The sequence below is a fragment of the Dermochelys coriacea genome, chromosome 2, assembly GCF_009764565.3.
Source record: "Dermochelys coriacea isolate rDerCor1 chromosome 2, rDerCor1.pri.v4, whole genome shotgun sequence".
NCBI lineage: Eukaryota > Metazoa > Chordata > Testudines > Dermochelyidae > Dermochelys > Dermochelys coriacea.
In genome coordinates this window covers 224,737,769-224,750,288 of record NC_050069.1, presented here as the reverse complement: position 1 = coordinate 224,750,288, position 12,520 = coordinate 224,737,769, and the positions used below count along the sequence as shown (strand labels likewise).

The following is a 12,520-nucleotide window of genomic DNA, read 5'->3' as shown; positions in this document are numbered from 1 at the left end:
TCTGTATTTTTCTCAATAGGAGTTTAAATTCATGGAGCAGTCACGTTCCCCGTCTGTGTCGCCTAGTAAGCAGCCTGCTTCAGCAATCTCAGCAACCATAACTTTGTTTGAGCAGTATTGTAATGGAGGAAATCCATTTGAAATTCAGGTCAACAGCAAAGATGATGAGACAGAAGATGTACTTGCTTCTAATGGGGTATGGAGCATTTCATAAATACAAGAACCATGCTATCTCACATTATCATTAAATGAACATGACATACAGTATATTGGAAGGATCAATTATCTTGTGAATCAGTGACTGACAACTACATTTGTCTTTAATATTTTGCATTCTACATTGCACCAAAAGTAGCCATTTTACTACTTAAAACAGGTCACTCTGCTTTTTGGCATTGGCAGTTAAAAGCAGGTCTTCCTGTGGAAAACCAGATCTGTTTCTTTTCCAGTGGATCAATATTTTTCCATTCAAGTCAATTGTTCCTGCAGACTAGCAAGCCATGTTCCACTTAGAACAGAAACAGAGAAGTGCTAATTTATCACAGGACAATTAGATGCAATTTACTTAAATTTGCCGGTTGTGGTAAATTTGGCCTTGTTTTAATATTAGCTTCCTCTGGCTTGTTAGAGAGTAATCTCCATGGATAATTCATAGATTGTTCTTTCTGTCTTGTTTACATAAACTTACTTACCATGATTTCCAAAGGAGAATGTAATTTGTTGAGTAGTTTTTATTTTTTGAATGATATGGGGATGCTAGTTCGAGATCTACTGGTATAATAGTAAACATTAACTTTAAATCTTTTTGTTGATTTGTATCATAATCATACAATCAAATGTTTATTTAAAAGAAAACATTTTATATAGTGTTACGCACGTAGAAAGTTCATACCTACATTTCTCATTAGAACCTTTGACCAAACTTCCTCCTCGCTCAAATATTATTTCCCCCTCTTTTATTATGACATGAGCAAGTCCATCTGGCAGTCCTACTGCACTCACTCTCAGTGCCTTAACAAACCTGGCACATGCTGTAAGATTTAACTAAATTATCAGGTTGCTAGTCTCCAAATGGAATTTTGTTCAGATTCTCTCTTGAATCATATGTTGGTGGCCATCTGTTCTGTCCATGATTTGTTGAGCTTCGTACCCCTTCCTTCTATGGGAATTAGAATATAACAAAGGGTTCAAATCCCCAAGTGCCCATCTCCTTACTGAGCTACATGGGCAAGAGGGAGGGAAAGGAGGAATTCCCAGTGGTAGAGCTAGCCCTCAGGATGAAAAGACACCCTGCAGGATCTGGGAGTGGGAGCATCAGGACAAGGAGATGCCAAACGTGGCCCTGGTTCTCTCTCTCTCCCTTTTCTTCCCCCATGTACCTTCACAGCCGCTGAACACCTGTGAAGTCAGCTGAGTTTGTTCCAAAACTTGGACTCTGGACATTCTTTCCTGACTTCGAACTGGTTGTTAGCTCCCACACCGTTCTATAATTGTTTTAAAGCAAGTTACATAGTAGGCCTAGATTATTTTTAATTTTCTTGTAGTTTATAAGATAGATTTATATTTTGTTTTCAATCTTAATTGTCTGTTTACCTAAAAGACCAGAGTGTCTGCTGCATAATAAATCTGTTCTATCCGGAATGTAAAACAATCTTTTTAAGGTGTTTGAGACAAATTTTTTTTCTTTATCTGTTGGTTAAATAAGTGTTTATTTTAAAAGAGCATATTTTTCCAAATGTACTGTATAAACACATTTGTAAATATGTCCACTTTGCACTGAGGGTGCCGGCAAAAATTCCTCAAGTGCTGAAAGTTCTCCAATGCCTGTCCCTCTATTTCCCTGAAAGCAGACAAGTTGTCTGGCAATTGACACAATTGATTGGGAAAGAATCCTAGAGCGTCTTCATAGACAAAACGAGGGGATATGCCCCAGACACACATGAGCAAGTGCAGAAACAGTGAGGACACAGTAACATGGGGATAGCTTTTCTGTGGCAGCACTTGCATCTGGGCTAAGCTAATGTGGGCACTCAGACCTGGGTGTCAATGACCATGGCCTACCCAATTCATGGTCCATTTTCATAATTTTCATAGTCATAGCTTTTTAAAAATCTTGAATTTCATGGTTTCAGAGATTTAAATCTTAAATTTCACAATATTTTAACAAAGCATTACTATGTATTTTAAAACGGTAAACTATAAACATGTAAAGCTCTTCAGTCAGTGTTTCTCAAACTGGGGGTCTTGACCCAAAAGGGGGTCGCAAGGCTATTGTAGGGGGGGATCGTGGTATTGTCACCCATACTTCTGTGCTAACTTCAGAGCTGGACAGCTAGAAATTGGCAGCTGCTGGCCAGGCGCCCAGCTATGAAGGCAGCACAGAAATAAGGGTGGCAATACCATGACCCCCCCCCCCCACAATAGCATTGCAACCCCCTTTTGGGTCGGGACCCACTGTTGAGAACCTTTGCCTATAGCATAGGGTAAAAGTACACAAACTACCAGATTTTATGGGGAAGAATAGATTTCACGGGGGAGACCAGATTTCACACTTGGTTATGTGTTTTTCATGGCTGTGAATTTGGTAAGATCCTACCAATGACCCAGGTTAACTCTGCATTGAAGACATACCCCAAAAGGGTTAGAAGTATAATTTTTTAAAAAAGAAAACTTTAATTCTGGATCACAGTTTTATGGGTTGGATTCTGTGGCAAATTCCATAACCACAGAATATGTGGCACCCTCGTGATGGGCATGGGACTGATGCCATTAAAGATAGTGTGAAGCTAGTCATGTCTTGAATTTCTTACAGGTATATTTTTTAGCATTTTAGAAAGGGGTTAAATAGTTTTTAAAGTGCTAATTTTATCTACTTTAAAGACTGAACAAAATCTCAAAACCAGCTATTTCTTGGAACAAAATACAAGCCAAGGTGTGAAGTCTGATGTCTCCTCTGTTATTACAAAATGGATTATCCACAAATTACAAATGTCAACATTGGAGCAAGTGAAAATGTGTATTGTTTGTTTACCACCTCTGTATTTTTCTTCCTTCCACCCGACTCAAAGATGTAAAATTTGGGGGTGTCAGAGTTGCCTTTGGCTCTGACTTCAGCTTTTTCTAATATTTTCCTTTCCAGCCTGTATGCTATGTGAAGTCAGAAAACTGTAAATTCAAATGAAAAATAAGATGATCTGCTTCTTTTCCTTTTGTGATTTCCCACACTTAAGAATCTGCTGTATCCTTCCATTTCTAGGCCTATCAAATTTAACCAACTTCATCTATACTCAGCTTCTCCTTCTTGTCTTCTTAGCATGAGGTTAAAAATTGGATAGTGATAGAGGGTGATCATTCTTGAAGATGACATTTTTGTATGGCATACAATGTGACCACTGAACCTGTCTCTTAACTCTTTGTGTATCCATAAATCAAATACAGGCTGGAGAATCATTTACATTTTCTGAGTGAATGAATCCTACTGCAAGAATGAGCTAATTTGACTAAATTAGAAAAAAGTAATCATATAACATGCTTCTGTGTTCAGTAAAATACAGAAATTGAGCTTCCTAAAACATATCTTCTCTGATCTCTGGCAAGCTGTATAGGAATTGCTTAATGGATCAGACCCCTGGTTCATCCTGTCTCTCTGACAGTAGCCAACACCACATGCTAGTTGTTCAGGAAAAGTTCAGGAAACCTCAAAGTAGGTGTGAGATACTTTTGCTCCCCTCCCCCAAATCTCTTCATACCTTTTTATATAGTTAGAGATTGGCTTAAACCCTGAAGCATGAGGTTTTTCATATCCCTCCAAAACATTTTAATTATTTTAGCATTAGCTATAACTCTGGAATATATTGTTAAACATATAATCATCCATTCCCTCTGAATTTTGCGAAATGGCCTCAGTGACATGACGTGGCAATAGTTCCACAGAGGAATTGCTGTGTAGAAGTGTTGTTGTTTTATCATTTTTGAATTTCCTACTTGTCAATTAGGTTTTTAGAGATCTCTGCATTCCATCCTTTTAAAATTACCTATTTTTGCTTCTATAGTGCAGTATTGTCCACTACAAAAGTAGATATGATATTCAGTTCCATCCAAAGCTGATGCTGGATGAAGAATAATCAGCATGTCCTCACCATTAAATAAATACCTCACCCTTTGGATGTGTGACACACCTTAGCCAGAATTAGTTACAGATTCCAGGTCTTGACTGGGGATTGAGCTCCAGGAATTTGAGCATCAAAAAGCACACGCCTCTACCTGTTGAGCTAAAGGAGTTCTTCATCTGTTCAACTGTAGTGGGCTGTATTTTTACTGGAATCAGTCACTGGAGGGCGTCTTGATCATATGTATTAGCAGTAGGCTAATATGTTACTTATGCAGCAAAGACAGCCTTTCTGTAGCCCATGTTGTGGTTTCCATATTCTAATCTTGAATTATGTTCTGTTTTGTAGGGTGACACACTACTGTGAGTTTACAAGGCTGGCTGTGTTGTCCTATTTTTAATATTTGTGTGCCAGCATGAAGTGTTCTGCATTACAGTGAAACCTAAATATGTCATGAAATGATAAAACTGAATCTCTGCCTGCTGAAGAACTGTAATTGATTTTGGCTTTTCTTTGACCCTAACAGGACAGAATGTTCAGTGTGGGAAGAATGGAATACTGAGGACATGATTTATGTGTTTTTGTTCTTGTGATAAACATAGGCCATTCTTACTATAAACAGTTTCGTTAACCTTAAATGTGGTATTAATTATGGAAACTTCAGATTAGTTTGTAGAATTAAAGTGTTTTTCAAATTAATATAATTTATCATTGGTGTCTTTGCAAACCAAAGTTGACAGTCATTTACGTAGAGAGAAAAGGAGTACTTGTGGCACCTAGAGACTAACAAATTTATTTGAGCATAAGCTTTCGTGAGCTACAGCTTTCTTTTTGCGAATACAGACTAACACGGCTGTTACTCTGAAACCTTACGCAGAGAGATTTTCTTTTCTTTGCAGAGAGATCTTTGGTAGTGGCTTCCTATATTTGTACCCAACACAGAACACTGTTAGCAGTGAAAGTGTTATTCCATACAGCACTGAAATTTAGCAACTTGGAAATTAGATAGCTGATTGCTTCTGCGTTAAAAGGAATTTCTGTGAAACTAAGGAACTGTGCTGAACAAGTAGATCAATATGTTCAATTACTCTGTGTATTACACCTATCTATCTGTCTAGGCACTTTTATGGCTCTCATCACTGTAATATCTAAGTGCCTCATAATTGTTAATGGAGTTTATCTTTGAAACACCCCTGTGAGTTAGGTAAGTCCTATCCCCATTTTTTACAGATGGGAATCTGGGGCATAGGGTAGATCAAGTGATTTGCCCAGAGTAACGTAGGAAATCTGTAACAGAGTTAGAAATTGAACCCAGCTTCTTCAAGTGATTGCATGTGTCCATTCTACTGCAAGTGTGTGTGCACTCAGGCTCCAGAGTTGGATATTTTTCCCTTAGCGATACCCATTGGTGTGGTGTGTGTGCCCGCAGCCACCTTGTGCTTCTGAATGATAGTATAAGGGTGGAGCTGCCTTCTCCCACTTTATTCTTACCACCCATAATCGGTAGTCGAGTGCATTGGCTTGCAACTGCAGGTTTCTCCCTTTGCAGGAAAGTTATCTTCCTTTCTATAAATAATTAAATTAGTGCTATTTGTTAGTGTTAGATTAGTGTAATGTAGTGTTGTTTTTTGCAGAGTTGGTTCCCTCTTATTCACAGGGTACTGACACCCAGTACCAGGGTATGCCTCAGTCTCTGAATTTTAAGTCTTGTGCTGGCTGCAAGAAATTTGTCCTGGTAAGTGACTGTCTTGTCGGGAATAGAATACCAGTTTGTGATGTAACATTTCTCTCTGCCCTATTGTTTCCCAACATGTTATTCCATTTCCTGTGCGCTTAGTCCTATATTACTACAGCTCAATGGGTCCTAAGTACGGAGGACAAGTAGTTTATTCGAACACTGCAGTTTATTTCCTCCACTCTTTGACCCTCCTATTCCCTTTCCTGTCCTTTTTCAGGATCCATTCTCACGAGGATTTCCATCTCCAAGAATTGCAGTCTTTTCTCCATTTGGGAGCTATAGAAGAGGTTTCCCCTCTCCATTGATAACAGGTTTCAGAGTAGCAGTCGCGTTAGTCTATATTCGCAAAAAAGAAAAGGAGTACTTGTGGCACCTTAGAGACTAACAAATTTATTTGAGCATAAGCTTTCATGAGCTACAGCTCACTTCATCGGATGCAACTTATACTCAAATAAATGTGTTAGTCTCTAAGGTGCCTCTCCATTGAGTGAAGGGTTTCTATTCATGATACTTTTTGATTCTAAAGGTGAAAGGAGGTCTCAGAACCATCTTAGACCTGTGAAATTGGAACAAATATGTAAAAATGGTATCATTCCCTTCCCTGGAGACTGGTACACTGCCCTCGTCTTGAAGGATGCATATTTCCATATGGCTATCCATCAAAGCCACAAGAGATTCTTAAGAGTTCTAGTCAACAACACCCATTATCAGTCTAGGCCTTTGTCTTGTCTGCTGCCCTGCGAGTATTTACAAACTGCATGGTTGGTGGTAGCTGTATTTTTAAAGAAAACGGGTACTAGTGTGCCCTAACTTAGATGACTGGCTGGTACAAGGTCGATCCAAACCCTAAGCAGAAGTCAGTCTATCCGGGATCCAATCCCTCTTCAGTATTCTGGGTCTCTTGACCAATGAGGACAAGTCAATCTTCTCTGCTGATCAGAGAACTGAATTTATAGGGTCATTTCTGGGTTCTACAGCAGCCAGGGCATTCCTGCCTCAAGCCAAATTCTGGACAATGTTACATGTTTCAATTGACCTCAGAGCCACTTAGAATGGTAAGAAACTGCCTCAGACTACTAAGGCACATGGCCTCTTTCCTGTATGTGGTTTGGCATACCAGGCTTTGTCTCCGAGAGTTGCAAAGCTGGTTAAAGTCAGTTGATTCCCCATGGATTCCAGTGGATTGTCATCCATTGGACATGCTGATTTGAGTGTCTGCAGGAGTACTAGCCTCTTTGGATCCAGCCAATGTGTATGGGAGTTTCCTTCACACCTCCCTTGTGCACATTGACTCTGGTTATGGACATTTTTTTAAATTGGGGTGTTCGTCTAGGAAACCTACAAACTGAAGGTCTGTGTTTTTACCAAGATTTGACTCAAAACATAAACGTGTGGGAATTTTTGGCTATTCATCTGGTCTGTTGAGTTTTTCTCCTTCATATCAAGGGCAGCAATTTACAAGTCTTCACAGACAACACTGTGGTGGAGTTCTACATGAACAGAGAGGGAGGGGCCAAATCAGTCTTTGTCAAGAAGCGATACATCTTTGGAAATTTTGTATCACCAATCTCAAACTCTCTTTCCTTCCTGGTGTTCAGAAGTCAGATCATGCGAACGTGATCCTTACAGCTCTGGCTTGGTCTTGCTAGCTTTGGTTCTCCAGTCTGCTGAGCTTCTCTATCAGGACTTTTGATGCTACCCACAGATCCTGACTTGATCTCCCAGGAGATCATATGCTATGTCCCGACCGAACCATTCTCCATTTTACAGCCAGGATGGTCCATGGTTAACACCTCAAGAGGTGGAGTGTTTGGGGAATGTGCAAAACACTCCACCTGTTAAAGTGGAAGTGATTCTCCTCATGGTCAATGCAGAGAGGAGTGTTTTGCCAGTCCTGATTTCTATTCAACCTGTGGAGGACTCTCTCTGTTCTACCTGAAATAAGAAGCCCTATAGATTAGTTCCATCAGAGTTTACATGGTAGCTATTGCTGCTTTCCATCCAGAAATTGCAGGCCACTCAGTATTTTTTGATCTTATGTCCGTTAGATTCTTAGAGTCTGGGCAGGTTATAGCCCCATGTCATGGAGCCCATTGCTTCCTGGGACTTAAATCTGGTGCTAACAATGTTCATGGCTCCACCCAATGGATACGTCCCTTTGCTGCATCTATTTTTGGTAACTATTATCTCTGCAAGAAGAGTGACGGAGTTAAGAACATTGGCAGTTGACTCTTTTTATTTCTTTTTTATAAGGAGAAGGTATTATGTCCACTTATGAAATTCCTGACTAAATTAGTATCAGAATTCCACCTCAATCAAGCCATGCTTACTGACTTTCTTTCTTAAGCCCCATTCTCATAAGGATGAGAAGAGGCTCCATGCTTAGGATGTTGGAAGGGTGTTGGCTTTTTTAAATGGACAGGACTAGTGTTTTAGATTGTCTTCCCAGCTGCTTATGTCAGTTGTGGACAGGATGAAAGGCTTTCAGTCTTCATGCAGAGGATTTCATCCTGGATTTTGTCCTGCACACATCTCTGCTATGACAATGCCAATGTACTCACTCTACAGGATCTCAAACAGTTTCTGCCATTTTTTTGGCTTAAGTAACTATAACAGACATTTTTAGAGCTGTAGCTTGGTGATCAATACATTCCTTTACTACTCATTGTACTGTATCTTAGCATTCCAGAAATGATGCCACTTTTGGACAAGTAGTTTTTCAGGTAGACTCTGAAACCCATTTCTGGATTGAACTGTTTGTGAATCAGCTGGAGTGGAATAGATCTGTGCATTCACTTGAAGGAGAAAAAACGGTTACTAACCTATTCTGGATTTGTTCTTCTTCGAGTGCGAGATCATGTCAATTCCATTCTAGGTGTGAGCATGCCCACCTGCACGGCTGTTGAAGATTTTTGCCTTAGTGGTCCCCATAGGCCGGCTGTAGTGCCCTTTAGAGGGCTGCGCTCATGCCGTGGTATATCAGACACTGCTGGCCCACACCCCCTCAGTTCCTTCTTGCCGCCCGTGGTGGTCAGTCAGAGCACCTCTCTTGCTTGTCAAGAGCTAGCAGTTTCTTCCATTGGACTTTGTGCCTTCAGGCCTTTGTTCGATTCTAGTTAGTGTTAAGTAGTTGTTAAGTGCATAGTTAGCTGATAGTTAAGGTCCCAGTGGGGACTTCACCCCAAGCGGGGCATGCGCCGAGCTCCTGGTTTAAGCCCTGCTCGGTCTGTGGCAGGCCTATGCCTGTGAGTCACACATCAAGGAGCATTGCTGATCTGTAAGAACTTTTGGCCTCGCACCCAGAAGGAGAGGGACATTCGCCTCAGGGTCCTCCTGATGGAATCCGATAGAATCCACTCTCCGCCCAGCTTCTGAGCCCTCTACGCAGGCCTCACTGAGTACTTTGTCTTCCGTGTGCAGTGTGCCACCAGCACCCGGCTCCTCTTGGCACTGTTTGCTGGTGCCAAAGAAGAAGGCAAAGAAGCATTTGCTGGCGCCGAGCAAGAAGGCCCTGGAGTCATCTGATAGAAGGACCAGGCCTGTCTGCCAGCCTTCTCCGAAAGAGCATGAGTGTGCCTCTGCGGCTGGGGCTCTTAGCCGTCTTAAAGGTCCATCGCTGATTCTGGTGAGTGGTATGGGACCCACCACCCTGCCTGCACTGTCATCATCCCAAGCCCAGGCTCACAGAGAGCACAGCTCTCCATCTGTTCCTATGACATCTGCGGTTTCCGCAGGACCAGGCTAAGGCTCCCTGAGAGGGAAAGCCAGCCGTTAAGATCCCTCCGGAAGTGGGGAAGTGCCATCTGTCACCAGAGAAGCAATCCCGTGGCAGGTCGCAACCGCGCTGCTGGTCACCCAAGCTCTCCCCCTGGATGCCAAGACATTCTTCCCCAGTGCGGGGTCAGTGCTCCCTATATTATGAGCGACGCTGTTCGCCCTCTCACCAATCTACACCTAGACATTGGTCTCAGTCGCCAGCACCGTTTCCCCCTGATGCCGATCTCCCTGGCACCAGGACCATTTTCCCTGGTATAGCCACCGGTTGCTTATGCCTGGTCAGTGCTAACTGGAAGGCACGACCAGCCAGCAGACTCAGGCATTGACCATTCCTTCCTGGTTGCTGGAGAGTGGTTCCTCCGGTGTGGAGGCCCAGTTCAGCCCATTGCCCCGGTCTCCATGATGGGATTGGGGAGCGTGGGGCATTCCGGTGATGGTGGTGGTGATGATGATGATGCCCCCTTCACAGCGCATTTCAGTGGTCGCTTCGGAGTGAAGATTGACAGCCCCACCGGCACTGGGCCCAGTACCGGAAGTTTGCTCCAAGGTCGGGGTGGTGCCCACCCCCAAATCTCCATCTCCAGCGGCTGCTGAGCCTTCAGTGCCTCCATGGTGGTCAGGGCCTCCTCCTTTTTCCCGGAGGAGGCGGATGCGGGACCTTCCAGGGACAGACCCCCGGATGACTTTAAAGAACATCAAGCCCTTCTCAGGCGGGTGGCCGAGAACTTGGGGCTAGAAGTGAAGGAGATGGCGGAGCAGGAGGACACCCTTTTCAATGTCCTCTTGGCTCCATGCCTGCCTGGATTGCCCTACTGATACACAGTGGGGTCCTCAAGGTTGCTAAGGCTCTGTGGCAGGCCCCATCAGGCAGGCTGCACAGGTAGAAGGACACTAAGGCTATCCTTCACTTGTTGGGCATGTCTCTGGGCGCTTAGCTTCTGGGACCTTTGTGTGCAGAATGCCATCCACCTGGTGGCCACTCACCTACCTGGAACCAGGGACATCCTGGCAGATTGCCTAAGGAAGACCTTCTCCTCTCGCCACAAGTGGTCCCTCCATCCGGAGGTGGTCAACCTGACTTTCCGACCATGGGGGAATCCCCAAGTGGACCTGTTTGCATCCTGGCAGAACAGGAAGATTTAGCAGTCATGTGTTCTGCCCCCTATATGGCAGGGACAAGGGTTCCCTGTCAAACGCCTTCCTGCTCCTGTAGTTGGGAGCACTGATGCATGCCTTTTCACCAGTGCCGCTTATCCACAGAGTCCTGCTAAAGGTGAAGCAAGACAGAGCATGGGTCATTCTCATTGCCCCCACGTAGCCTCGCCGGCACTGGTTCCACATGCTGCTAAATCTTTCGGTGGCCAACCCGCTGCAGTTACCTCTCTGTCTGGTTCTGGGATACCAGATCCAGACAATCTGCTGCACCTGAACCTAGCGTCACTGCACCTGATGTCATGGCTGCTCCGTGGCTAGCCACAGAGAAGTGGGAGTGCTCTCAACAGGTCCTGCTGGGCAGCAGGAAGCCTTCCACCAGGGCTACCTATGTGGCCAAGTGGAAGTGCTTCACATGTTGGACCTTGGACAAATGCATTCATCCTGAGGAGGCCTCGTTGCAAAACATCCTGGGCTATTTGCTGCATCTAAAGCTCCAGGCCTTGTTGCTGTCTTCGGTCAAGGTGCACCTGGTGGCTCACGTCAGAGCCACCTTATAAGGTCTTCTGCAAGGACAAAGTCCAGCTTTGCCCACCTCTGGCTTTACTGGCCAAGGTTGTTTCCCAGTTCCACACGGGCCAGGACATTTACTTACCGGTCCTCTGTCTGAAGCCTCACGCATCAGATGAGGTGCGCAGGTTGCATATGCTGGACATCAGATAGGAACTGGCCTTCTATATCGATAGAACATAGCCGTTCCACCAGTCAATGCAGTTGTTTGTTGCTGTCACGGACAGGATGAAGGGCTGCCTGATATCAGCCCAGAGAATTTCGTCTTGGATCACAGCATGCATCCGCCACTGCTACGAGCTGGCAAAAATGCCCATGCCAGTGATTGTGACGGCTCAGTCCACTAGAGCGCAGGCGTCTTCTGCAGCCTTCCTGGTGCAGGTGCCGATCCAAGAGATCTGTCGGACCGCCACCTGGTCGTCCCTCCATACGTTCGTGTCGCACTGTGCACTGACCCAGCAGACACGAGACGATGCTGGCTTTGGTAGCACTGTACCACAAGTTGCATGACAGTGAACTCTGAGCCCACCTTCATTGATACTGCTTGCGAGTCACCTAGAATGGAATCGACATGAGCAAGCACTAGAAGAAGGAGAAGAAACGGTTACCTACCTTTCGTAATTGTTGTTGTTCGAGATCATTCCATTACCCCCACTCCTGCCCCTCGGTTGGAGTTGTCGGCAAGAAGGAACTGGGAAGGCATGGGCCGGCAGTGCCTGATATACCGCAGCATGAGTGCGGCATTCTAGAGTGTGCTACAGACGACCCTATGGGTACCGCTAAGGCAAAAATCTCCGGGCGCACAGACACCTAGAATGGAATGGATATGAGCAACACATCTCGAAGAACAACAGTTTCGAAAGGGAGGTAAGTGTTTTTAATTCAAGATGTGTTGCATGTGTCCATTCCATGACCCGCCCTCCTTCCGTTCTGTATCCGTGTGTGTCTGGTCAGATGGAATGGAGAGGGGTCTTGCAGAGGCTCCCCAGGAGGCAGAGTAGGTCCTGTGCTGCTGCATACGCTGCCAGCAGTGTCGATACCAAAAGATTTTCATGGTGCTGCTCCTGTTGCACCAAAGGAGTCAGCATAGCAGTAAGAGTTGGTGTCAATGGCCTGGGCACCACTGCTGGAGTGGACGACCCTGGGTCATCTTCCCAGATGACGCTCTACCTTG

At 44.4% G+C, this 12,520-nt stretch overlaps 1 protein-coding gene across 9 annotated transcripts in view; it reads left to right on the top strand.

Moving 5' to 3' along the window:
- The window catches only part of VPS50 (VPS50 subunit of EARP/GARPII complex), a 185,539-nt gene that overhangs the window by 91,559 nt on the left and 81,460 nt on the right, over positions 1-12,520 (top strand). For all 9 annotated transcript variants that reach the window (XM_038389581.2, XM_038389579.2, XM_038389583.2 and 6 more), the window contains one exon: positions 20-196. In XM_038389581.2, coding sequence (XP_038245509.1) covers positions 20-196 — 177 coding nt within the window. The remainder of the gene's footprint in view (positions 1-19; positions 197-12,520) is intronic.